Genomic DNA, 23,655 nt, shown 5'->3' with positions numbered 1-23,655 from the left:
TGGCCTGCTGCAACCAGGGTTTTTAGCTGTTTGGGTACTACCAGGTCACTGGGTACATGGGTGTTTGATGTGTCCCCAGACTGCTGCAGGGCAGTTCAGACAGGCATGACACCATGGCCAGCTGTACTCAGTGCAGGGGTCCTGTAGGGCTGGAATGATCCAGCCCTGCTCCCAGCCTGGGAAACAAGCCTGAACTCCCAGTGCTCCCAACCAGCGCTCACAGCAGCCTCCATTCTCCCCTCCACAGCCAGCCTGCAGCTAGCCAGGCACTGAGCAAGTCTCATGCCATCTCTCAGCACGCCTTCCTGGCCATCAGGGCCTCCACAGACATCCCTGGGCTTCAAGTTACTCAAAGTAAGGCTGCAGCTCCTCTGAGAGCATCTCTGCCCCTTGCTCAGAGCTGTTTGGGCATGCGAGCCCCAGCAGCACTCCTGTGGCTGAGCTGCTATTTGCAACCACAGAATGTGGGGTGCAGCCTGCAGGCAGGAAGAGATGGCCACTAATGAGGGAGGAACCTCAGCAGACAGCTTGTCCCACTGAGCATCCCCAGTTGTGCCCAGTCCAGCTTGGGGACTTGTGCGTACAGGCTGTGACTTGTCACCTGTGGACCACTGCCATCAGAGATGCTCTGCAAGGGGCCCCCTCAGAGAAGGGAGGCTGAGAGATTGTTTCCCTTCTTTGTATTAAACCTGTCTGGTTTGATACTTGTTAACACTGGTGAGTCAGTTCTCTCTGAGCTGGCATTTGTTCCTGGAAAAAAAAAAACCCAACAAAACCAAACTTAAAAAGAAGAAGGAGGGAAACAAACATCCTTTAAAAAGCCCCTTTGGCTCAAAAGGAGGAAAGAATAATCAGGCAGACGTCTCCTGTGGCCCAGCCACTTGACAGCCCCCCAGCTCTGGGCAGGAGCCCCCAAGTGCACCATGCTGCCTTTACTTCATGTTCTTCTTCCCCACATCCTGCCAGGAAAAACTGCTGAGAGGAAATCTTCTCTGGCCAAAAGCTGCCTTTCCTTCTCTTGGACTCCCTCATGTTCTCCAGCCATCCTTCTGGCCAAAACCAAGAGCTGTCTCCATGTTCCCATGACTTTTAGTCATCTCCAGCACAGTCAGCCATGCTCTCATCTCTTGGCCCAAGACCTTGCCTTGCTGGTACCTCTTTGATTGCCCCCTCTGGAGAAGCTCATTCCCCTCCGGTGTGCAGAGGCAAAAGGGGCACTTCTTTGCTTGGCACCTTTCCATTGCAAGTGCAGGCTCAACAGCCACCTCCGTGCAGACATTTTGGAAAAGGTCATCTCTTTCTGCCCACATTTCACAGCCGGTGTCCCTGTCACCCCCTCACCGAGGTGGCTGTAGCTGGGTGCAGCTAAGGCAGAGCTGGCTGGCTCACCCCAGGCAGAACCTTCCCCCCCTGTGCTTCCCAGTGCTGTCAGGTGGTGGCCACAACTTCCCACTCCATTGCTGCTGTGAACTTCTGCTGCTGCCTGAGGTTACCCAGAGATAGAGCAAGGGGCACCCTGTGTCTGACTCGGTCTGCTAGCATCTTGCTGACTTGAGCATCCCTAGGAGAACTGTTCTGCTGCAAGCCTCACCTCCTGTTTTGGAAGAGGCATGGTCCAGGGAAGGGTTAACAAAGTGCCTAATTACTGCTCCCAGGTGCCTGCCAGGTTGTCAATTAGGAAAGAGCTTCAAACAGCCTCCCCACCAGCAAGGCAGTATGACTGCGCAGAGGGGCTCCTGGGGAGGAAGGGTCTTTGCTTGAGCCTGGTGCCTGCCTGGTGGTGACTGGGTTGCTGTGAGCTCCAGGCTTGGAGGTACTGGGAGAGGAGGAGACCTGGGATCCCCCTGTGTCCCCCAGCCCAGCTGGGGACAGGGGAAGGTCTGCAGGCTGCACCCCAACATGTCTCCCTGCTGAGGAGGGTGGTGAAGGCAAGTGTGCAGCTGGCTGGGCTCAACCCTGCCTCTGCGTGGGGCTGGGGGTGACCCTGTGTGGCCACAGGACCCCTCTCTGCACCAGGGTGGTTAAAACAAGGTAACATATTGTCTTCAATTCTTCTCACCTGGGTGCTACCTCAGGCTGAATCATCCTTGTGGACCTGTGGTGAGGGAGTCAGCCATGTTCCTGTGTGTGCCCTCAGGATGAGGAGCCAGCAAGGTCCACCAGCCCTGAGGTAAAATGGAGTCTCCCGCCATCAAGGCAGGTCCCAGTCAGGCTCTTTGTGTCCCCAGGCAAGAGGAGAGAGTGTAGAAGTCCCTGGCGGGCTTGGGTGGCAGCAGCCAGGGCCCACAGGGTGGGTTCAGACCCCGGCTGCTGGGCAGTGCCTGGGGCTGAGCCCCTCTGAGGTGGGAGGGTGGCCCTGCAGCGGGGTGCATGCCCGGTCCCACCTCTGCCAAGGCCCTCTGTCACCAGTGACGTCTCAAAACATTGCTTTCCACCCCCCCCTCCCATTTCAAAAACAAACAACAAAAAAAAAGGGAATTTCTTAACTTGTGGTCATCTCAGAAAGGAGAAGCTCCCGCCGAGGGAGTGCTGGGGACGGTGCTCGCTGCTTGAGAGGATCCTTCAGCCGCGTCCCTGCTTCGCGCTGGGGGCACGGTGGTCCCCGGGGACATGGGCCCTGCTCTCCTCCTGCTGCTCACCACGGCTGGCATCTGGCATGGTAGGTCTATTGGCCCACCTCAAAGCCCTCTGGTGTCTCCACATCACTCTGGGGCAGTTTTGGGGTATGGCAAGGGGTCTTCTGGGTGTGCGGTGCGAGTGCTCGGTCCCTCCTGGGGCGAGGATGCGTGGTAGCCTCGGTGGGGATGGGGCAATGCTGAAGTTGGGTTAATGGACACTCAGCTCCTGGTGGTGGAGGGTGAAGCCTGGCTCCCACTCATGTCTACCAAAAGCCTGCCGTAGGCTGGGATGGTCCCTGTTTCTGGAAGCTGCTGCATAAAGTAGCTACTGCTGCTGTGGGCAGGTTCAAGGAACTTTGGTGTGGGTAGGGACTTGGCAAGAGAACGTGTCTGCTCCATGGCACAGCAGGGAAGGGACACCGGCTTGGCATTTAGTGCGGACTTGGCTGTAGCAGATTTCTGAAGACAATCCAGAGTTGCTGTCACTATAGAGGGATGACAGCGGTTGAAAGAGGCTGTGTTGCTAGTCCGAGCCGGCTCTGGAGCCCAGCGGTGCTGAGGGCTTGCTCTTGGCTGCCTGCAGCGCTGCCAGGGTAAGGCCGAGGGCTGTGGGAAGGTGCATGTAGCACAGGAAGACCCTCAGCAGTGGGGAGATGGGAAAGGGAAGCTTCCCACTGTTAGGGTCTGGGCAGGGATTAGGAGGAAGGAGAGGTTCAGTGGGGTCTCCTGAGGGAAGCAGTCTCTGAAATAACGCTTTGCCCAAATGGGGCAAGAGCTGGAGGTGCTTGGCCTGCAGGTGAGAGAGTGGGGAAAGTCTGCTGCACCAGTCCTTCCAATGTGCCTCATGCCCAGTTGGAGATGTTTGACAACTGCTGTTTTCTTGTGCGGCTGGCACACGTGACAGGGTATAGAGCCAGGATGTGGTGGAAGCCGACCTCAGGCAGCCAAGGGTAACCAAAGGAACCAAGGGAAAGGTGAATACGCCTGGTTTTTGAGGCTGCAGGGATGGCCAAGAGGCAATAACCCATCAACCTCAAGAAAGAGTCACTAAACCTGTTTTGAGGTTTTCAACCAAACAGACAGAAACCAGTATTACTAATCTTACGTCAAGTGCTGGCAGCCTCTCGGGTCTTTTGTGGCACTTTCTTTCATTTTCCTCTGGTGTTTGCTTGGGGACACAATGAGACTCTGGTGTGAAGTTCCCCCTGGAAGGGGGCAGCGTTGGGGGGAAAGCATTCAGTATGTAACAGATGTAACGGGGAGACGGTGTCTGAGCCACTCCTGAGCCACTGCAGTGTTTGTATTTTCAGCCCAGGAAATTTGTATCCCTCTTGCTGTTGCACTGCACGGTGTTTCGCTTCAAGTCACATCGTTGACGTGCTGAGCAGGCTTTTTTCTAGGTCTGCTGTGCTAGGATCTGGATTGTGAAGGCTGCAGGATTTTTAATTTCATACGGGTTTTTTTTAAGATAATAGAGGCTAGGCAGGTCTGACAAATCTGCAAGAGATCATAACAATAGCTGATAGGATCTCTCAGAAGGTTTCTCGAGGCACTGAGCACTGCAGGTGACTAGCTGTGACATGCTCATCAGGCATTGTCTGCCATGTCAGGGTGTTAAGACACACATTTGTCTGAGTACCACGCTGTTGGCCATCTGCAGCATGTCAAGGTTGCCCAAAGCAACAGCCTCTAGTCAAGCAAGAGCCTGACTTCCTTCTCATACCTCTTGGATTGCAAGTGCATCTTCTGAGAGTTCCCAGGGTGACGTGGTATGACCAGTCTGATGGGGGCTCTTGCTGGGGGAGTGTCGGGCGCTCAAATCTCAGCTTCAGGTCAAGCAGAGCAAAGAGTTGAAACCTGATCAGCTCACATCTGTGTTCTTGGCCATCTTGAGAGGTCTTCCTGGGGTTTCTTTTGTTTTCTTATTGTGGATTAATCTAAACTTTTGAGGTAGAAGCCCCAGGCAGAGATGTGATGAGCACCCTTTTCCCCACTCCTTGCCCCCCTGATACTGTAGGTGATGGCTCTGGTGAAGGTATGTGTCCTCAGAAAAGAAGTTTTTCCTTGCCATCATTGAGAGGAGAGCTCAGGCCTGGTATGGGTCCCTCACAGGGCCGGATCTTAGGCTGGTTATCCCCCAGGATCATGTCAAGGTCCTGATGATTGGATTTTGTGGTAAGATTCTTGATCATCTGTCTTACCAGCCTTCAGGTCTCCTTCCTCACCATTTCCAAACCCTCAGCAGAGGAAAGTATGTTTTGACGGGCATGGAAGAGGCAGGGACAGAGCCTGCAGCTGTAACTAGAGGTCATGGTTACACAACCAAAGTGTGGTAAAACCTTTGGCCAGCAGTTACTGGTAATGCTGCGGAAGCTGCTGGAGAGCAGCAAAGAGACATCCTTGGGCTTCGTGCAAGATTGCACACTGGTCAGCAGGGAGAAAGCCTCCTCCAGCAGCCCTGCTTCCCCATTCTGGAAAGGGACATGCTGGTCTGTCTCATCCCCCAGCACACATGGCGCACATGAAGGTGTGGATGCTTGGGTGACCTTCACCTGGCATTGTCCTGCATTTAGTGTCTCTGCCCTGTCTGTCCTCACTCTGCTTGTGTGGTGGTTGTGCCATTGACAGGAGTCTCCAGTGATAATCTGAAGGCTGCTGGCTTCTGCACTGTTATGGAGAGTACCTACCCTGAGCCTTTTCTGACCATAGCATCTCAGTAGTAACCAGAGTTGATGACAACAAGGATGCAGAGTGACATGACTCTTGTTTTTCTTGTCCTGTTGTGGACAAGCCAAGGACCAGTTATAACATGGTCTTTCCCTGAGCCAATCTGAACACAGTTCTGAGTCACGGAGCTTGGCTACCTCATCAAATGGTGCTGAAACCTTGGATGTGGAGGGATAGCTGAAGTGGAGAGTAGGTGAGGGAAAAGCGTCCAGTGACAGAGTTATAGCAACAGAAATGTGTCAAGCCCTGCTACAAGATGCAGCTTAGCAAAAAGGGAGGAACATTGTACCTCAGACGTGTGGAAAATGTGGTTTTAAAGGATTCTGGGATATGTTTTTCTCTGCTATGGGAATAAATGAGGCTTTTAATCTTTCCACAGAAAGATAGAAGCATCACAAAAAAAACCCCGCCCCACAACATGGAGATAAAATGTCAAATATTCCATACTCTGAAGCTCCCTGTCCTCTGTTTCTTCCAACAGGGTTTGTGAGTTGATCCAGGCCTTGTTTGGGTTTCCTCTGGGCAACTATATTGTTGTCATGCACCTGCAATGCTCTCCAGGGTCTTGAGTCTCATTCTTGACTCTTTGTTAAGTGGAGGGAGGCATCAGCTCAGGACCGCTTAAAAGATGCTCTTTGAGTTCTGATGGATGGGCTCTGATGTTACAGCCCTGAGCACAGCTGGTAGCACAGGACATATGTTGGTGTCTTAGACATAGTCTTCCTCACTAAATGAGCTGTGAGCAGGGGTGCATGAGGATAGGTGTGTTCTGCTTCTGCTGGCTGTGTTACAGGGACAGTGTCCAAGGCAGCACCTAGGCACAGATTTGCTTTAAACAGTCTTTGCTACCCATGACCAGAAGTAGCAGCTTTCTCTTCTCCCTGTGACCAGGGCTGCATCATCTGGCCACTGCTCCCCTTCCCTTTGAAGGATATGCAAGTGCAGCTGGACTAGTGGTGCCGTTATAGGGTGCTTTACCCTCTCCTGCTTCCTGAAAAGTTAGAGCTTTTATGTTCATTTTGACAACAAATCTTTCAACTAAAGAGCTCCTGGGAGTCCAGAGCTGTCTACTGCAGAGTTTGAGGCATCACAAGACCAAACTCAGCCCTTGTTTCTGTTGCTGCCACCCTGGAGGAGCACTGCCTATGGTGACCTCCTCTGCAAAAAGCAACAAATTGGTAAATTGGTCAGCTACCTTTATATTTAGTTTTATTTGAACCTGTGTGTGTGTCCCTTTAAGATGTGTGGATGGGTTAGCAACTGGGAGGGAAAGCAGAAGTGGGAGAATAGCCCTGGAGAGGGGCCGGAGGGGGATGCAGAGCCCCCCGAGCACAGATAGCCATTTGCAATGTGTTTCCTGTCCTCCCCAAAGGCCTGGCGTGGGGGTGGTAGTACCACTTCTTCCCAACCCCGCGGCACTGATTCATTTCTCACTTCCCCCCCCCACCCTAAATATAGGTAGTGACTCAAAGAACTCGCTGATGCGGCAAAACAGGAAAAAAAATATTTCCTTCTGACACAAAAGGCTGGACTGGGGATCCTGGTTCCCCTTTATTCAGCCAGCAGAGAAGCCATCTCCAAAGTAAAGATGGCATCAGAAATCCAGCTGTGTTGAACTGCCAGTGTCAGCATGGCCTGGTGTGCTGTATGTACAACTGCAGCTGTGGGCTTTCACGAGCCTCGGTTTCCTACCCCCAAATAGGAATAGTAATGCTGATTCACTTCGTAACATTTTGGTGATATCTGCAAGGAGAATGTACTGTGCGACTGTGGTAAGGCATAAGTAGGTGTCCTTCAAAATCCAGTGCCTGGCACCCAAAAAGCCAAGGGCATGCACTGACCTCCTGCTCTGATCCTTTCAGACCTGAAAGAAGCTTTTCATGTCTGCTGTATCTCATCATAGTGCCATCATACTAACAGATTAAATTTAAACTTCACCAAATGGTGTTACGGGCTAACCAAGTTCATATAGTAGCTCCAGCTCTGCCACAAAAGGAAAACCATTGCAAGAAGAGGCAAAACCTGACAGGAAAATTTTCCAGGCCAACATCTGACCTAATCGGCTCCAGATGATTGCTTTTCCTGTCCCAGTGCTCTATGTTCACTTGTGGGGTTTTCTCTCTTCCTGGAAATTCATTCCTTGGAGTATCAGGCCATATTGGTCTGGTGGTATTGGGAATGGCTGGAGTGATATGAACTGAAAAGCTTGTCTGAATCCTAAGCTCAGTCTCTTCCTGATGTTGAGCTACTCCATGCTCCAGACTGAAATCCAGCAGAGCATCTTTAAGGATCATGTTTGCATCCTCTCTTTTTCTTTTGTAGGCTCAGCGTCCCCCTTGATCAGCCCTGACCTCCCTGCTCTGGTTGTCAACACGGGTGATCCAGTCATCTTGCGCTGCTCAGGAGAGTCTGAAGTTGAATGGAAAAGCCAAAAGGATGCATTCAGCAACCACACCAGCAGCACACTCAGTATTCTCAAGGCCACTTACAGGGATACAGGCACCTATAAGTGTGCTTATGTCAACAGCAGTGACAAGGGCATTGCAACTGTGCATCTGTTTGTGCGAGGTAGACGTGCGTTCCTCTTCTGCTGGCACAATGGCCTCCTTTCAGGGAGCACAGCCATCGCTTGGGTCCTTTCTATGGCTGTGGTTGTACATGTGCTTGGGGAGCAGTGTAGGCTCCTAGTGTGGCAGGGGCTCACCCACTAACATGTAAGCCCATGTAAAACTGTGCCCATGGCTGAAGCACTAGGGCAGAGTACGCAGCTGCACCTCACGCATATGTGGGAATAGCCTGGACCTCTCCCTCTGTTTACCTTGGCTTCCCTTCCTGAAAAAACAGGGTTGAAAATTTGTTCAATGTTGGAATGAGCAGTGAAATGAGAACTGTATTGCCAGCACCCTAGACAAGGGAATCGCATGACTCTCATCCTTACAACAGGACCTGAACCCCAAATATTCTTTTACCCCAGAAGTTACACTGTGTTAACTCCACCACTTGAGTTCACTCCTTTGCTTGTCCTGGAGACACTGTCCTGGACTGGGAAGCTGGAGGTCTGATAAATAAAGCTAACACTTTGGTGAAAAGTTGAGAAGTGAGCATACTTCTCGGCCTCTCTTGCCTATGTATGTTTGTGAGTTGATTGCTGTGCTCCCCTCTAACGCCTTAGCCGGAGCTGGGCTGCTTGTGTGAGTTTTTGGAGGCTGAGTCAGGCAGGCATTGAGCAGGGCTGCCCCAGCGTCGAACTCCCACTGTGCAGTGGTGCTGGAGACTTGCCTTTGCTGGAATGTGTTTCTCAGCTTTGATGCCTTTTCTAATCCCGTTCTCTGGCCTACCTTGTCCCCTCTTTAGATCCTAGTAATGTCTGGTACACCCCAACTTTCCGGATCTTTGTGACCAGAGGCAGTAATGCTGAGCTCCCCTGTCTTATCACGGCCCCTGAGTACGGATCCAGTGTGACACTGATAATGGATGAAACATCTCATCTCTCACCTGGGACCAACTATTCTTTCAGTAATGAGAAAGGAATAACACTATTCAATGTGCAAAGTGAACAGAAGGGCTTTTACCGATGCCAAGCAGTGATAAATGGAAAAATAAAGAAGTCATCAAGAATAAGGCTGATTGTGGAAGAAGGTAAGGGGTTGGGGTTGCTGCTGTCCTCGGGGAGACAGCAATAGCTAAGTTAGTAGGTAGATAAGGAAAAGCTCCTCACCAGTGGCAGGAAAGACCTTATGAACCTGCATTCTTTAAAGGGTATTTGAATTCCATTATGCTCTGGCAAATTGGCTCCTTCAGGTGGGTCTCCATGGGTTCAGCAGTGTCCAAATCTTTGCAGGTGCTATCACAGAAAAGAGTAAAAAGCCAGCCTATCTCCCTGATGTTCTGCAGGTCCTCAGGCTCTGATGCTTGGGGTGTAACCATGGCAGAAGGTTCCCCTTCCCTTTCAACCCATAGTGCTGACTGCTGTGCTCTCCCCTGCCTGCACTGCTTCCCATAGACACATGCACAAAAAGGAGGGATGATTGCCAGGGAAGGAGAAGGCTGGGGGTAGAGAGACTGAAGAGGATGGAAAGGAGAAGGTATCTAGGCCCTAGGGAGTCTCCAAAGCACGTGGGGTCACTGGACAGCTGACACTGAATCTTTCCCTGCTTGCCTTTATGTAGCACTGGAGAAGCCTGTATCAGTGATGATGGACCCTATAGACCATGTGCGAATTGTGGGTGAACCTTTCCAAGTCACTTGCAGAGTAATTGCTCCATCCCATAAGTATGACATCAGATGGGTGACAGCAGCAAAAAACGTAAGTTGTGCAGCTTCAAGGGGTTATAGGGCTTTTCTGGAAACTGAGACACAGGGTGGTAAGAACTGTCCAGACCCAAGTCGCCTGCAGCAAAGCCTTGAACTGCCCAACCAAAGCAGCTATTCGAAAAAGCCGTAGAAATCTGAATATGGCCATTCCTTCCTTAGGATGAGACAGGGTTAAGAAACACCTGCCCGCTGTCAGGACCTTGCTGTAAGAGAGAAGTGAAGTATGTTGTTTCAGCTGAGTTCATTGGGCAGGAGCCACAATACCTACTACGGCAACATCTATCCACCCAGCTCTGCCAGGGCTTATAAGGCAGCAAACAAGTCCAGGACACACAGTTCCCTGGAGAAAAGATGGGTGAAGAAAGGGAACGCATTTCAAAAATCTGTTGTGCTGACTTTTAACTGCTAGATGGTTAGATAAGGGTTGCTAGAAGTCCTCATTATATCTGATGCCTTTGTTAAGGAGTTGAAATAATACACCTTGTGTGATTAAAACACATCTTGTAAAGCCAGCTTATGGTCAGAAGGCTAACAACAGCTGTAAGCCTAATTGCTCCGGAATATCTGCCCTGAACACCCAGGTTTAATATGCCTCTTGGTCTCCACACAGACGGCTTTCAGCGGCAGGGGCTCTACAACAAAGCTTAGTAGTCCAGAACAGGAGGGGGTGGGTACACTTGTCGTAAATACTCAGTTCCATCTTCTGCCCTTCCAAGAAAATGCCTTATGTTCCTTCTTTGCCTGACAGGTCAGGAGAACTAAAAAGCCTAGTTTTGAAAATGAGAACTACTTCATCAGCGACATCCTGTCTGTTCCAGCAGTGACCATGGAAGATAGTGGGAAATACACTTGTATAGCTAACAATTCAGCAGGCTTCAGGAATGCCTCGACAATGCTTCAGGTAGTAGGTGAGTGCTTCTCCAAAAGACCAGCAAGGTGTGGGCTGAATCACACCTAGACTTGAGTATTTGTCGCTTCTGCCTCCATCTTGTTGCTAGTGTTGTGGTTGGAAACATCTTTCTTGCTTGCGCCTGAAGGCTCACGTGAGAACCGTGGAGCTGCTGGGGAAAGAAACTAGTGTTCCCTTCACTGTCTTGAGAGGCAGGAGGAAATTTTTTGGATTCTGGATGAAAAATTGGAAAGCTCTTCTCAGTTTCTCTGTGTTTATAAATAGCTGTAAGATTAAAAAAAAAAGAATGGGCAAGGTTATCCTGAAGACCAGGAAAGGCTGGCTAGAAGGAAGGGCAAGCCACATGAGTAGAGAATGGAACTTTGTCTCATCCAATAACAATCCACATAAAAGGACTCAAGTTTATTATACACTTGCTTGTATCTCAAGACAGAACATTCATCCTTGCAGCTTCTAGGCTGGTGTTTGCTGATGATCCAAAGCCACTGCACACCATGGCTCAGAAAGAAGGCTTGGTCCGAGTTGTTTCTAAGTGAGAAGCCAGGAGTTTAGCTAAAGGGCCTGTTGTCTATGGACAATCAGAAGATACAGTTTTAGCTTCGTGCATCTCTTTCCCCATAAAAGTTCACTAAGATTTTCTAGCTCTCCTCAGGCAGAGTGTAATCCAAGCTGCCATGACAAAGCAGCAACTTAAAAGCATTCCTTTGGCAACGTAATCTGTGTAAGGCCTCATTCCCTCCTGCGGTCTCCCAGCTGAGCCTGCCTTTTCCAATAATGGCCCATTTGTGAAGCTGGTATAAGCTTGTTTCAGGTCTCTGGACACGACTGCTGATGGTCATGCTCTCCTCCATCCCGCAGAGAGAGGTTATGTGTTCCTGACCCCAGTGCAAGCCGCCAGCCAGGAGATTGCTTTGGGAGAGAGTCTGGAGCTGCAAGTCCACATCAAGGCTTACCCAAAACTTCTTCACTGGGGCTGGGAGCACACAAATCCCTTGAAGAACTCTGAGACCATCACATCCAAGGACGTAATGATCTCTGGAAACAACTGGTATGTGCTCTCTCTCTCTTCTACACTGGCCACGGCATGTTTCCAACAATGTTTTTTCCTTGTGAGACAAGCAGATCTCATGCTACTGGCTGACAGAAAACTCTCTGGTTTCAAAGAGGGAAACTGTTCTGCCTTTCTTATCTTTCCGCTATTATTAACAAGCCACAGTGAGCAGGTCTGATCAGGTTAAGGGGGACACCACCTCTGTCTGACTTGGCAGCTTTCTCTTTAGAAAATGTTGTGGAAGTCAGTATTACATTAGCGGTCTGGTTGTTCAAGTTCACACTCTCCTTGCAGGAAGAAATTGCAGAGGTAAATGAACAGCACAAAAAATCTAATTCCCTTGCTGCTTCTCAGACCCGTCCCATGCTTTGAAGTCTGGAGAGTGTATGTACCAAGGGGCACTGTATGCCCCATGTCAAGAGAAGCCAGAAACATCACTGTGTGGATAAGACCTAATGGAGGGCACAGGCCTGCTCTTCCAAAGCCTACAGACAACTGAGGAGAAAAGGAGTCTGAAAGAAAGAAAATAATTCCATTTGTTGGGGAGTTTTGGCAATTCCCCTTTCATTTTCTTAGAAACCAAAAAATAATACACAAGAGGAAGTGCCTTTTGGCAAGCATGATGGTTTTAGGGCAAACTTTCTTGCATCGGGGTCTGAGAAATGGGCTGGGGGCAGAGGGGAGTGGGCACTTGATGAGCTGAGAAATGGGAGGAATAACTCATTCTGCCAAAGGCAGGAGGACCAGCATTTTCTGGCCCTTCAAAAGTGATGATTTAGATGTAAAACGCTTCTTTCTGAGCATTCACCCACCTGTAGCCTTTCAGAAATGCTGTGCGCTTGGTGGCAAGAGATCTTTCCTCTAAGAAAGATCAGACCCTCCCTGCTTCCCCTGAAGAAGCAAGCAGCAGACTCCCCTCATGGGCTGGGCTTAGTGCTGGGATGTGTTCACCCACTGCAGGGAGCAGGAAGCAACAGGACCTTGCTGAGCTGTGTGAGTGCTTGAGTTTCCTCGGCACAGCTTTCTTCATGGTGGTTACTCTCTCTGTGTGAGCAGGTATAACAACACACTCTTCCTGAACCGCCTGCAGGAAGGAGAGGGAGGTCTCTATACATTTTATGCCCTCAACAATGAGACCAACGCATCAGTTACCTTCAGTATCTCTGTGAAATGTAAGTGCTTGGCTTTACCCATTCTTTGCTTGCCCTGAGGCTGCTACCCAGCTGGCAGCAAGTAGGGTGCAGTACCCGTGTGCTTCCAGCCCAGCACCCACAGACACACAGCCAGACTGCATCTGGGACCCAGCCCAAACCTATGTCCTAGTGTTTTATTGTTGCACACATGGGAGGTAAATCAGAGCACAAGGAATGTGCTCTTCCTCTGATCACAGCATTCACAGTTTATGTGCCTTCCCCAACAGCTCCTCCAAGGATCTGCAAAATCAAGGTGCCAGCCAATGACTCCAGCATCCTTCAGTGCATGGCCATCGGCTACCCTGCCCCACGCATTGAGTGGTACCAGTGCCCTGTTCACTCTGAGAGGTAAGAAATGCCCAGGGGACTGAGCACCTCCAAGGTGTGCACTTGCCCTTGCGATGCTGTTATTTGCTGAGTAGCACCACGTCGGCTTGCTTACAGGCAATATAGCAGAGTCTGTTCAGTAACATCAACAAGGATGTTGCTCTGCTAAAAAAAAATGGTCCTTAAGGACTGTCTGAGGACAGGGAGCAGGTACTATTCCCTAAGTTGTAAGCTTGAAGAGTTCAGCCACCTGTGATTCATGTTTTCCAATGCTTTTCTGAGGAACATGTGGATGCCTTGAAGTGCCTTGATGTATGTTGCTGTAGAGCTACATCCTGGCTGGTCCTAGTTGTCTTTCTGGGACCTCCAGCAGGTCTGAGGCTCTGCAGAACACAGGCTTACTGAGCTACAATGTGATGGGAACTGCAGCTGCCTGGACAGAGGTTGTTGTGTCTCAGTACCAGCCCCATTCAAGGAGGGAACTGCTGGCAGAAGACAACTGTAGTCATGTGGAGGCAGTTAAGGCCCTGTCTATACAGGACTTCAGTGTTCAGGGAGAGGTCTTTAACCAGGTGGCGAGTAACGAGTAACATCTCATAGAGCTGCAGCCCCAATCCCCTGCGCCTCCTCTCTAGTCTGAAACAGGCACCGATTCATTTATGAGCAACTGTGCTGCAGAGGAATGCTCAGTCTCTCCTGCTTGGTATCTCTGCAGATACAGCGAGGACTATCGGTTGCTATTGAATGACTCCAGTCCCCAGGTGGTGAACGTGTTGCCGTTCCGAGAGGTGGAGGTGGAGAGCATTGTCCCTTTCCAGGAGCTGGGTGACAATTTCACCTTCTGCTGTGTGGCCATTAACAGAGAGGGAAATGCTTCTGACATGTTTCACTCGCTCACCATCACCAGTAAGATACAAACTGATAGCTTGGCAGAGTGGGGGAGAATCTGGGGACTTTTGAGGGCCCATTTTCCTATATGTGTATATCTTTAGTGTATTGCAAGAGAGGTGGAATAGGTTCCACAAGCTCTCTATCCTCACAGGAGGTGGGAAGCTTTGGCATTTGCCAGTCCTAGGAGCTATGTGGGAATTTCTGGCTGGGTGTAGCCTGGTGCCAAAGGCTGAGCTGTGCCACAAAGACTTACAACTGCAGGGTGTAGCTCCAGGGTGCAGCACAGTCAGCTGTCTATCAGCCCACTGGAGCCCAGGAATTGCATCTTTTGATGGGACTGTTCTTGCTGCACATATCTTGGTCACCTGGTGCTGTTTGTGTGGAACTGGGGTTCACAGAGGGAACTGTTGCAGCCTTGAGTCAAGAATTTCCCTCAGTTCCCAGCAGCTCTTTTGAGTGTCTGAGGCCAGTGCTGGGTTATATTGCATACAGGGGAAGCCTAAGTGAACAGCTGGGCAAAATGCTCCCAGAGATGGGATTGAAACATGAGTGTTTTACTCATCCGCATTTTTTTTGTTCCTCTAGGAAGTGTCATGGCCCCCCCCAACAAGTTCTTCAGCCCCATTCTCTCCACCTGCATAGGCACATCGGTCCTGCTGCTGCTGCTCCTCCTCTTCCTCCTCTACAAGTACAACCAGGTCAGATTCCCTGTTGCATAGCAAGGGCTGCCCAGCCTCAGAGACCACAGGGCCTCAGCTGGCAGCCATAGGCAGGGAGCGTTCAGCTTGGAGGTACCAGGCAAGCTACTTCCATCTCCATTGCCTCCCAACTTTGCCCAGGGGTTTGCTGCCGCAGGACAAGGCTCACACATCAAATCTGGTGTTAACACCTCTCCCACTCCGGTCCCTCAGTCTTGTAGCCCCGAGGTCAATGAGGATATTCCTTGGTGTCAGACAAAGGTGCTCTCGCTCTGTGCTGTCAGTTGTCAGTGAATCCACAGACTGAATTAAGGAGGGGAAAAAAAAGTGGTTTGTAGCTTGCATCTACTTTTTATTTTCCTCCCTACTTTATAAAAAAAATGTCTTTATGGGGAAACAGGATGATGTTAGAAGGCGTTTGTCTCCAGGAAGACTTGGTCACAATTTTTATGCAAGAACTTGCCCCATTTTCTCTGCAAGACTCATTTTCAGCATTTGGTTGGATTCCTACTTAGTTGTTTCTATAAACTGTATCAATTAGTAGCCACCTCTGCTTCATCAGTGGGTGAAAATCTCCTGGTTTTCAGCTCTCCCTTTTGGCACTTTTCCTTTGACAGCCCATCAAGGCAGCAAATTTTGCAGCAAAGTTCTTGTGCTAGTTGTCAGAAGATCCAGCAGAGTGCTCTCCCAGGCAAGCACCTACTGCTTCACAGGCAGAGCTGTCTTTAGCCAGTAGTCCAGAGACAGAGAGAGAAGGGTGAATTGTTTTGTAAGCACAGCTCTGAAGAAATAGCTTTTAGGAAGGTCTTGCAAGCCCAAGAGAAGCAGGATGTGTTTATAAATAATATTACCTGCTTCAGCCATGGGCTTCTTAAGCCGTAGCTGATTGCTGCAGTGCTAGGTCAATTGTGGAGCAGAAAGAAGCAATGCTCACCCTCTGGGAGCAGGCCACGGCAAGTAAACTGAGTGCATGTGGCATGAGGGACCTCCACCAGAAACTGTACTGTTTGGTGCAACCTGTCTGGGCCTTTTTCAACAGCCTGCATGGGCACGGATATTCAAATCTCAGGCAAATTAAAAAGAAACAGTGGAGGGGGGAAAACAAACAGATGCTTTGCATCAAAACTGCGGATCTGTTTGCCTCAGTTATGGTCCTTCATGCCTGTGCAAACCCAGCTTTGAGCATTTACTCATATGCTGCATCCTTCTCCGCAGCTCTCCAGGCGAAGTGGTGAGGAGAAGCATTTCAGTACACACCTCCCAGTAGCTGGGGCACAAGGTGATTCATCACAGCAGTGGTCATTCCACTCATCCTTCCCTGCATCTGCCTTCATAGACCCGAGACTACCTTTGCCCTGCTGGGGTGCAGGTCTTTGCCTGTCTCCTCGTACAGGAGTGAAGGCCACATGCAATATTCTCGTGTGCAGCTATTTCACCGCCTTTCTCTGTATTTGTGCCTCCAGCTGGCTCCCTAGCCCTCTCGATGTGAATGACAGCACCCAGCACAAGCTGGCAACTGCCTCCGTTAACAGGCTCCAGCACTGCTTCTCTCTGCCTTGCCTGGCTACTTCTGCCCTGCAATTCGTGGAAAAGAGAAGAAATTCTTACTTCTCTTTCTCCATTTCTTTTTTCCCCATAAGGGAAGCAGGGCTGGGCCAGCTCCACTGTTCTGCTACGCTCAGCAACCCAGGGTACCAAGGAGGCACAGTGGGGACATCGTCTTCCAGCACCAGCTGGGCACTGTCAGCTATTTGTCTGGTGCGATATGCTGGCTCTGCCAGCCCAAGTGAGGGCAACGCGCTACTTCTAAACAAAAGAGGCATGAGACCCTCCTCAAGTCATGGGTGATGGTTTGGAGGGACTTCGTAAGAGCAAAGGGACTGGGCTGTACAGACAAAGTCCCCCTCTTTCAATCCAGGTTCAAAGCAAGAAATATTTGATGGGCTGAAATCTAAGTCTTCCCTCTGTGCCTGTGGGGTGAGAGCTAGAGTGCACGCTGGGCCTGGGGAACCCTCAGGACTTGAGGAACGTTGGATAACTGGACTCTTCTCCTTACAGAAACCCAAGTACCAGGTGCGGTGGAAGATCATTGAGGCCTGTGAAGGGAATAACTACATCTTTATTGATCCCACTCAGCTGCCATACAATGAAAAATGGGAGTTTCCCAGGAATAACCTCCAGTTTGGTAAGGAACCTTCCTTGCTGCTTGCCTGGTGGTGTGCAGCTCACCGCAGAGCTGAAATGCTCCAAAAGACAGAGCCAAAGCAACTGGGCAATATCCAGAGCTGCATTCAGACATTTCAGTAATATCCTTAATTAGGTCTTGCTGTCCTCTTCCACACAAGGTGGTAAATGTTGGGGTACAACCTGCTCCAGCCTTCCATTGCTCTGAGGAAGGTTGAAAGGATCATGTCCCTCCTCTTGTGGGTCATTCCTAATGCACAGAGCTGGTAAGCCCATGTTTGAACATGGCCTCTTTGCTCACAGTAGAGCTCCCCTCAGATGTTAACCAGCTCCTAAGCAAGGGATGTGTCATCTTGTCTGGGCTTAGCAGGAATCCCCACCCAGCAGACATCCTCCTGCAGGCAGCCTGCATGCAGGACAACTGCTCACTCTTTTTCTGTAAAGCATTTTTATAAGCATACTTTTTTTCCCTCTGCAGGAAAAACTCTTGGAGCAGGAGCCTTTGGAAAAGTGGTAGAAGCCACCGCTTTTGGGCTGGGCAAAGAGGATTCAGTCCTCAAAGTGGCTGTGAAGATGCTAAAGTGTAAGCCCACAGTAATTTGCAAAGTTTGAAATCCCCCAAGCTCCTTTGGGCAGGATGTAATGCATGTTTACCACATGTGTTGGTGCTCCCAGGCTGCAACATCTACTTTTAGATGTTTCTGTGACAAGTACTGGGTGCTGGAATCATGCTGCTGTCATTTTTGTGGACACATGTGGCCAGAGGCACAGAGGACACAATTTCCTTTCTGAGGGTGTCTCCTCCTTTTGTTCCGTATCTCTGTCTGCACCTTTTTCTGTCCTCACACTTAATCTCTTCTATGTCCCTCCCTCTCTCCTTCACACAGCCCTTCTCCTCTTGCAGCATCAGCAGACACAGATGAGCAGGAGGCTCTCATGTCTGAGCTGAAGATCATGAGTCATTTGGGACACCATGAGAACATCGTTAACCTGCTGGGAGCATGTACCTATGGAGGTAGGATCCCCCAGTCCTCCTTCCCCCATGGACCCCTCCCATGGCCTGCTCTGAGGCTCTTTCTTACTTCTCCTCAGTCTCACAACAGAGACAGCTGATGAGATTGGTGGTCTTTTTTTGAACCTAGAGCTTTGCAAGGGCCTGTGGGCTGGCCGTTTCCAGATGTGCTTATGTGCAGTATGGGTTCTGCGGCCCCTCCCAGGGAAAGCGATCTTCAGGGCAGGTCACAGCATCATTTCTTAATGAACCCCTTCTGCCTCTCTCCCAGGCCCAATCCTTGTCATCACTGAGTACTGTCGCTATGGAGATCTGCTGAATTTCCTGCGGAAGAAGGCTGAATACATAATTATCCAGGATTCTGCCCTGGACACCTCTTTAGACAGTGCTGCTGATTACAAAAACATTGACCTAGAGAAAAAATACATCCGCAGGTAGGAACAGAGCTCGGGTGGCCACAGGACTGAGCAATGCAGGGAGGGCCTGGGTACCTGCTGGGCGAAGTGTGCAAAGAGCTGTTCTGGAGAGATATTAAAGCCAAGGGTCTGGGGACTTGGGGAACACCAGGCTGTAAAAACCAGTGGGGTTGCATTTGTTTAGATTCAGTTACCGTTCCAAGTTTTTCAAAGTCTTTGACAAGTGTTGAATATCCCACAATAAATTCAGGTTTCAGTCCAGTCTTCCCTTCCACAATCTAAATTGTTGGGCACGTGGCTTTTGTAGGACAAGAAGCTGAGTGCTCCCCATCAGCCACGGGCAGTCCCTTGACAAGAGGGGAGCAGTACTTGGAGCTCCATACCACAGGGCACCTAGGTCCCCTTTTCAAATCAGCCTCAACGCAGACTTTCCCTTTGCCCTTAAGCCCTAGCTCAGCCACTTCCTGCAGGCAGGGATGTGGTTTCTTCTCTCAGTGGGTGTGGAGAAAGGCAGAAGGTACTACTGGAGGGTTGCTAACAGCCTGCTTCCATCTCTGTTACTTCTGACTCAGTGACAGTGGCTTTTCGAGCCAGGGTTTGGAAACATATGTTGAAATGAAGCCTGTGTCATCATCATCATCTTCGGCGTCATCAGATTCTGCGCAAGCTAGGGGTGAGTTAAAGGCTCATTTCTGTGTTTCCATGATTTCTTTATTCTGGCCATCCTGTCTGGTTTAGCTCTGGGGATCCATGATTTAGCATACCTTGCATTACTCCACAGGTTTGCAGCAACTCTAAAACTTTGCTTTGAATTTCAGGGAAAAGCTCAGAGGAAGAAGATGAAACCAGGGAGGACCTCTGTCCCCTCAGTCTCTCTGACCTGCTACAGTTCTCCAGCCAGGTGGCCCAGGGCATGGCATTCCTCGCATCAAAGAACGTGAGTGCCAAGAGGACAACTGCCCTCAGCACCCCAACTGGGAAACACCACTCCAGCCAGCAGGCACCAGCCATCCCATCTGCATGAGGCTCAGGATGTTTTTGGATGGGGTGGCCAAGCTCAAGCAAGTCGCTGCTGGAAATGGGCCCCTTTGCTCTGTTCGTGGGGTTCAGACATGCTGAGCCATGGTGACTGGTGTTCCCTTCAGAGCATGTGTCTCCCATGGGCTCCAGACAGGCCATAGCAGCAGGGCAGTGCTATGGGGGGGTAACTCAGGGCTGTGCATTGTGCTAGTCTCAACATTTTCTCCCCAGCTTTCACACGAGGTCAGGAACTTCGATGTGAAGCTTTCTCGCATTGACAGCTTCTCCACTGCCCCAGGGACAAGGAACTGAAAGCGGCTGTTGAGCTGTCTGCCAGAGCTGGCTCCACTTAAGAGTATCACAGATTAACTGTACGACACTGTACCCTCATCTCCGAAACAGTCAACAGCCCCTGGTTCTCAGCCTCCTCCCCTGGGGAAGATGACAGCCCCATGTGATTGAAGGACATGACATGAAATGTCACATCTTAGCATTGCAAATGAAGTTGAAAGAGCCCATACTCCTCCTATGTGACACAGTGCCTCTTACAGGGGCTTTTCAAGCAGTACACGTCCCCCTTGTCCCTATAAGTGTTGTTTCAGTGACACGCCTGGGCTATAGGGAATTAGTTGGGACTGCTGGCGCATGTTGGCTGGATCTCAGTTGTGCTTCTTTCTCCCCAGTGCATCCACCGCGACTTAGCAGCCAGGAACGTGCTTATATCAGATGGACGGGTAGCCAAGATCTGTGACTTCGGCCTGGCCCGTGATATCATGAATGACTCAAATTATGTTGTAAAAGGAAATGTAAGTAATTGAAATGGGGACAAAAGAGGGTGCAAGGGTAGGGGCTGGGTGGAGCACAAAGGACAGGGTCTCGCAGCCTGCAGTACTTTCTGCCCTTCCAGGCCCGCCTGCCCGTGAAATGGATGGCCCCAGAGAGCATCTTTGACTGCATTTACACAGTGCAGAGTGATGTGTGGTCTTATGGCATCCTCCTCTGGGAGATCTTCTCCCTTGGTAAGAAAGAAGCAAGTTTGCAACCATCTTTTGCTTTCCATGGCTTACCACTGCCCTAATACTTCTGCAGAAAAGTTTCCAAGAGGGTTGACAAAAATCTAGGTTTTATCACAGCCTTAAAACACTGTGTTATGCTTCCAGAGGGATCATTAAAACCAAAGAATCCTGGCTAATTGGCTCTAACTCAGAACTCCCTGAGGAGCAGCGCTGGCTCAGGCGATGCCCCAGGCTGCCTCTTCCCACCCTGTAAGGCTGGAGCAACCCCATAAGCCGCTGATCTGAGAGCCACCTCTGCTCCTGTCGCCGTCACAGGTAAAAGCCCGTATCCAGGCATGGTGGTGAACAGCAAGTTCTACCGCATGGTGAAGCAGGGGTACCAGATGGCCAGGCCTGACTTCGCTCCCTTGGAAATGTGAGTGGATGCGCCAAGGTGCACGCAATGGGTGACAGGGTGGCTGGAACCACTTCGTGGGCAGGCAGGGAGATGGCCCAGGGACCTCGGTCACAGGTCTGCCTGCTGGTCCTGGGTGCCTCTGCCCTTGAGGTTCAGGTTGGATCCTACCAGGCTGCTCCTTGTCCCCGTAGGAAAGCAGGACCTGGGGCAGTCTGTTACGATGCTCTGTCCACTATTTCCTCCGTTTATGGACATGAAGATGGGAGAGCTCATGTTAGATGTCTACGTTCCTGAACTCTGTAGGGGTTTTTCTTTTTTTCAGTCAGCTACTTTTGACTCTAGGACTATGAGAAGACAGGCCTGAGCAGCTTACAGCAGGATAATGAGTTTAAGCTTAAAGAAAAAAGTACTAGAGGCACAAGCACAAAACTTGATAATTAGTTTGCTTCATCTGCTTCTGTGCTCACCTTTTGCTAGAGTACTACACATGCACCAACCGTGGGTTTTACAGGCAGGGCCTGGGGGTGCAGACCCTGAAGCAGCTTTCAGCAGTGCCATGTAACTGCCCTGCCCCTGTTGGCCCCGCAGGTACAGCATCATGCAGGCATGCTGGAGCCTGGAGCCCACCCAGAGACCTACCTTTGACCAGATCAGCTGCTTCATCCAGAAAGAGCTGGAGGCGCAGAAGGAGCAGGTGAGAATCTATGGAGAGAAGGGGGAAGGGACAGGTGCTTTCCCCCTACATGAACATAGCTCCTGGGCAACTTTCCTGGTGATGACCCTTACCTTTAACTGATGGGAGCAGCTAAGTCTTGGTGGGAAGTGCAGAGAGGCATCCACCTTCCCCATGCTGAACAGTTAAGTCACTCCCCACTGTGACCAAAGGAGGGTAGATGAAGAAATGCAGCTGCTTTGGAGCAGCCTCTGCGGGCAGCGATACAAGTACCAGTGCAGCAGCCCTGCCCCACTCCCCTGGATTTGGGGTGCAGCCGGACAAAAGGTGCGCTGGCTTGGGACTAGCTGGCTGCAGGCCAGCCCTGCCCTGTGGGCACAGCAAGGGGCAGCGTGAGTTAGCGTCCCCAGCTGCTCGTCTGTGCAGAAACAGATGTTGTACACCACTGGAGGGACTGAAACACACCTGGGGTGGGATGGGGTTGTGTTTCTTTTTTTGCTTTCAAGGACTACACCAACCTGCCCTCCACTGCTGAGGAAGACAGTGGCTGCGATACCTCTGGCTGCTGTGAGGAGTCCTGTGAGCAAGAGGAGAGTGGCCAGCCCCTTCTTAAGAGCAACAACTATCAGTTCTGTTAGCTGGTACCACCACCCCAGGGTAGATCCCAGTCCTCCCAGCTCTGCAGAGTGCACAGTTCTGCCCTGCCCTAGGACACAGGTGCCTCCTGCTTTGGCCCTCCTCTCTGTGATTTCCGAAATACAAGTGTTACCACCTCCCCTCGCTGAAAGGACAGTGCTGGAGTGACTCAAAACCAAGACGCACCATGGGGTCCCCAAGGTCTTAGGACGGTAACATGCTCCATCTCTACAAGGTACAGAGAGCCCCCAAGGAGGCTGTGGAGAGTTTGGGTTTTGTAGGTTGGTTGTTTTTTTCTCAAATACTAGTTGTAGCCAAGTAAGCAGTTTCCAAAAGTCACTCACATGACTAAACCCCTGTGTTTTATGAGCATGTCCTGAACTAAGTCCTGAAGCTGGAACTGCTCACGCAGCAGCCCTCTTTCTTGGTGCTCTCTTCCCTTTGTCAGTCTGACCCTGGATGTTGCAGAGTGAGCGTTCAGATACAGGTAAACCCCCTACTCAGCATTAAATATGCATTAGCCTGTGTTTCCTCATGCAATCTACCTCTCTGCAGATGATGCTTCTGCAGGGAGTGTTTTGTGAAGCTGGGGGAGACAACCCCAGGGTTATGTGAACTTGTGCCCCAGTAACAGGACAGAGGGACAGCTGTCTCTCAGGTAGAACACAGAAGTAACCAGTGCCCTTCCACAAGAGCACTGGACACAACCCAATCCAGGAAAGAATGGCAGCTTAAACAGATCTGGAAATGATCAACATAACACATCCTACAAAACTTCTGAATTATTAAACATGTAGCAATCACTGCCTTTGTCATGATTACAGACATGTTCTTGTACATATCTTCCTGAGTGTATTTTTAATAGTACAGCTATTGTTTTTTCCCATAAGCTAGAGCCTAATGCCCTTAAACTTGTTTCTTGTCTAGCTCTTGTTTTAGGTTACTAATGCCACAGCTACCTGGTCCTGTGTAGCCATCAGAAGTAGCTAAGTAACCTTCTTAGCTTCACCTTATTCCATAGGCAAAGGATCAGTATTCCAGGTACAAGCACTGACAGGGCTCAGGCAAACTACAAGACAGAACTCCTGTATCACAGGTGGCATTTGTCATACTGTGAGCAATTATATCATGAGCCACTTCTGATTATATTAAACCTGGTTTTATGCTAACACCAATTCACTCCTCTTTACTAAGTAAAAAGCTAATGTATTTGTATCTGTCAGCATTATAAGGAATAAGATGTTTAACAAAGTAAGTTTCTTCCAGGGCTTTAAGGATTGTTCTCAGGGGGGAACAGATCAGAGCACAAGTGATGCACTGGTCCATCCTCTCACACCCTCCAGCTCTGCTCCAATTCCTCAGACACATTTCTCATTACCAGTTCTCAAAACCATTCAATCTTGTGTAATGCAGAAACTTAATAAAAGCAAGGTTTTAAAGTGCTTTGCTTTGCATGGCCTGTGTGTAATCTGGAGAAAAAAAATGAAGTAGTCCCTGTTGCGCATGGATATAATGGGGGAGCAATTTCAATTGTGATGACATGACAACGGTCACTGCATTTGAGATGGGCAT

General features: G+C 50.2%; 1 protein-coding gene across 1 annotated transcript; it reads left to right on the top strand.

Moving 5' to 3' along the window:
- Positions 1–2,492: 2,492 nt before the first annotated feature.
- Positions 2,493–23,523, top strand: CSF1R (colony stimulating factor 1 receptor). The gene is made up of 21 exons (XM_040603034.1): positions 2,493–2,659; positions 7,668–7,913; positions 8,700–8,984; positions 9,515–9,651; positions 10,408–10,567; positions 11,428–11,617; positions 12,677–12,792; positions 13,041–13,161; positions 13,856–14,046; positions 14,617–14,729; positions 16,788–16,914; positions 17,392–17,496; positions 17,818–17,928; positions 18,197–18,359; positions 18,914–19,014; positions 19,160–19,278; positions 20,045–20,167; positions 20,269–20,380; positions 20,693–20,792; positions 21,363–21,468; positions 21,954–23,523. Exons 1-21 carry the CDS (start codon positions 2,611–2,613, stop codon positions 22,083–22,085), a joined length of 2,907 nt encoding a protein of 968 aa, XP_040458968.1. The 5' UTR covers positions 2,493–2,610; the 3' UTR covers positions 22,086–23,523.
- The last annotated feature ends 132 nt before the right edge of the window (positions 23,524–23,655 follow it).

This window comes from Falco naumanni, chromosome 8 (assembly GCF_017639655.2).
Source record: "Falco naumanni isolate bFalNau1 chromosome 8, bFalNau1.pat, whole genome shotgun sequence".
NCBI classification, from domain to species: domain Eukaryota; kingdom Metazoa; phylum Chordata; class Aves; order Falconiformes; family Falconidae; genus Falco; species Falco naumanni.
This window is presented reverse-complemented; position numbering and strand designations above follow the sequence as displayed.

Coding starts and splice junctions, on each gene's coding strand:
- CSF1R (XM_040603034.1), top strand. CDS start 2,611: ATGGGCCCTGCTCTCCTCCTGCTGCTCACCACGGCTGGCATCTGGCAT. Junction 17,497..17,817: donor GGCTGTGAAGATGCTAAAGT/GTAAGCCCACAG, acceptor CTCCTCTTGCAG/CATCAGCAGACACAGATGAG. Junction 20,168..20,268: donor ATTATGTTGTAAAAGGAAAT/GTAAGTAATTGA, acceptor CTGCCCTTCCAG/GCCCGCCTGCCCGTGAAATG.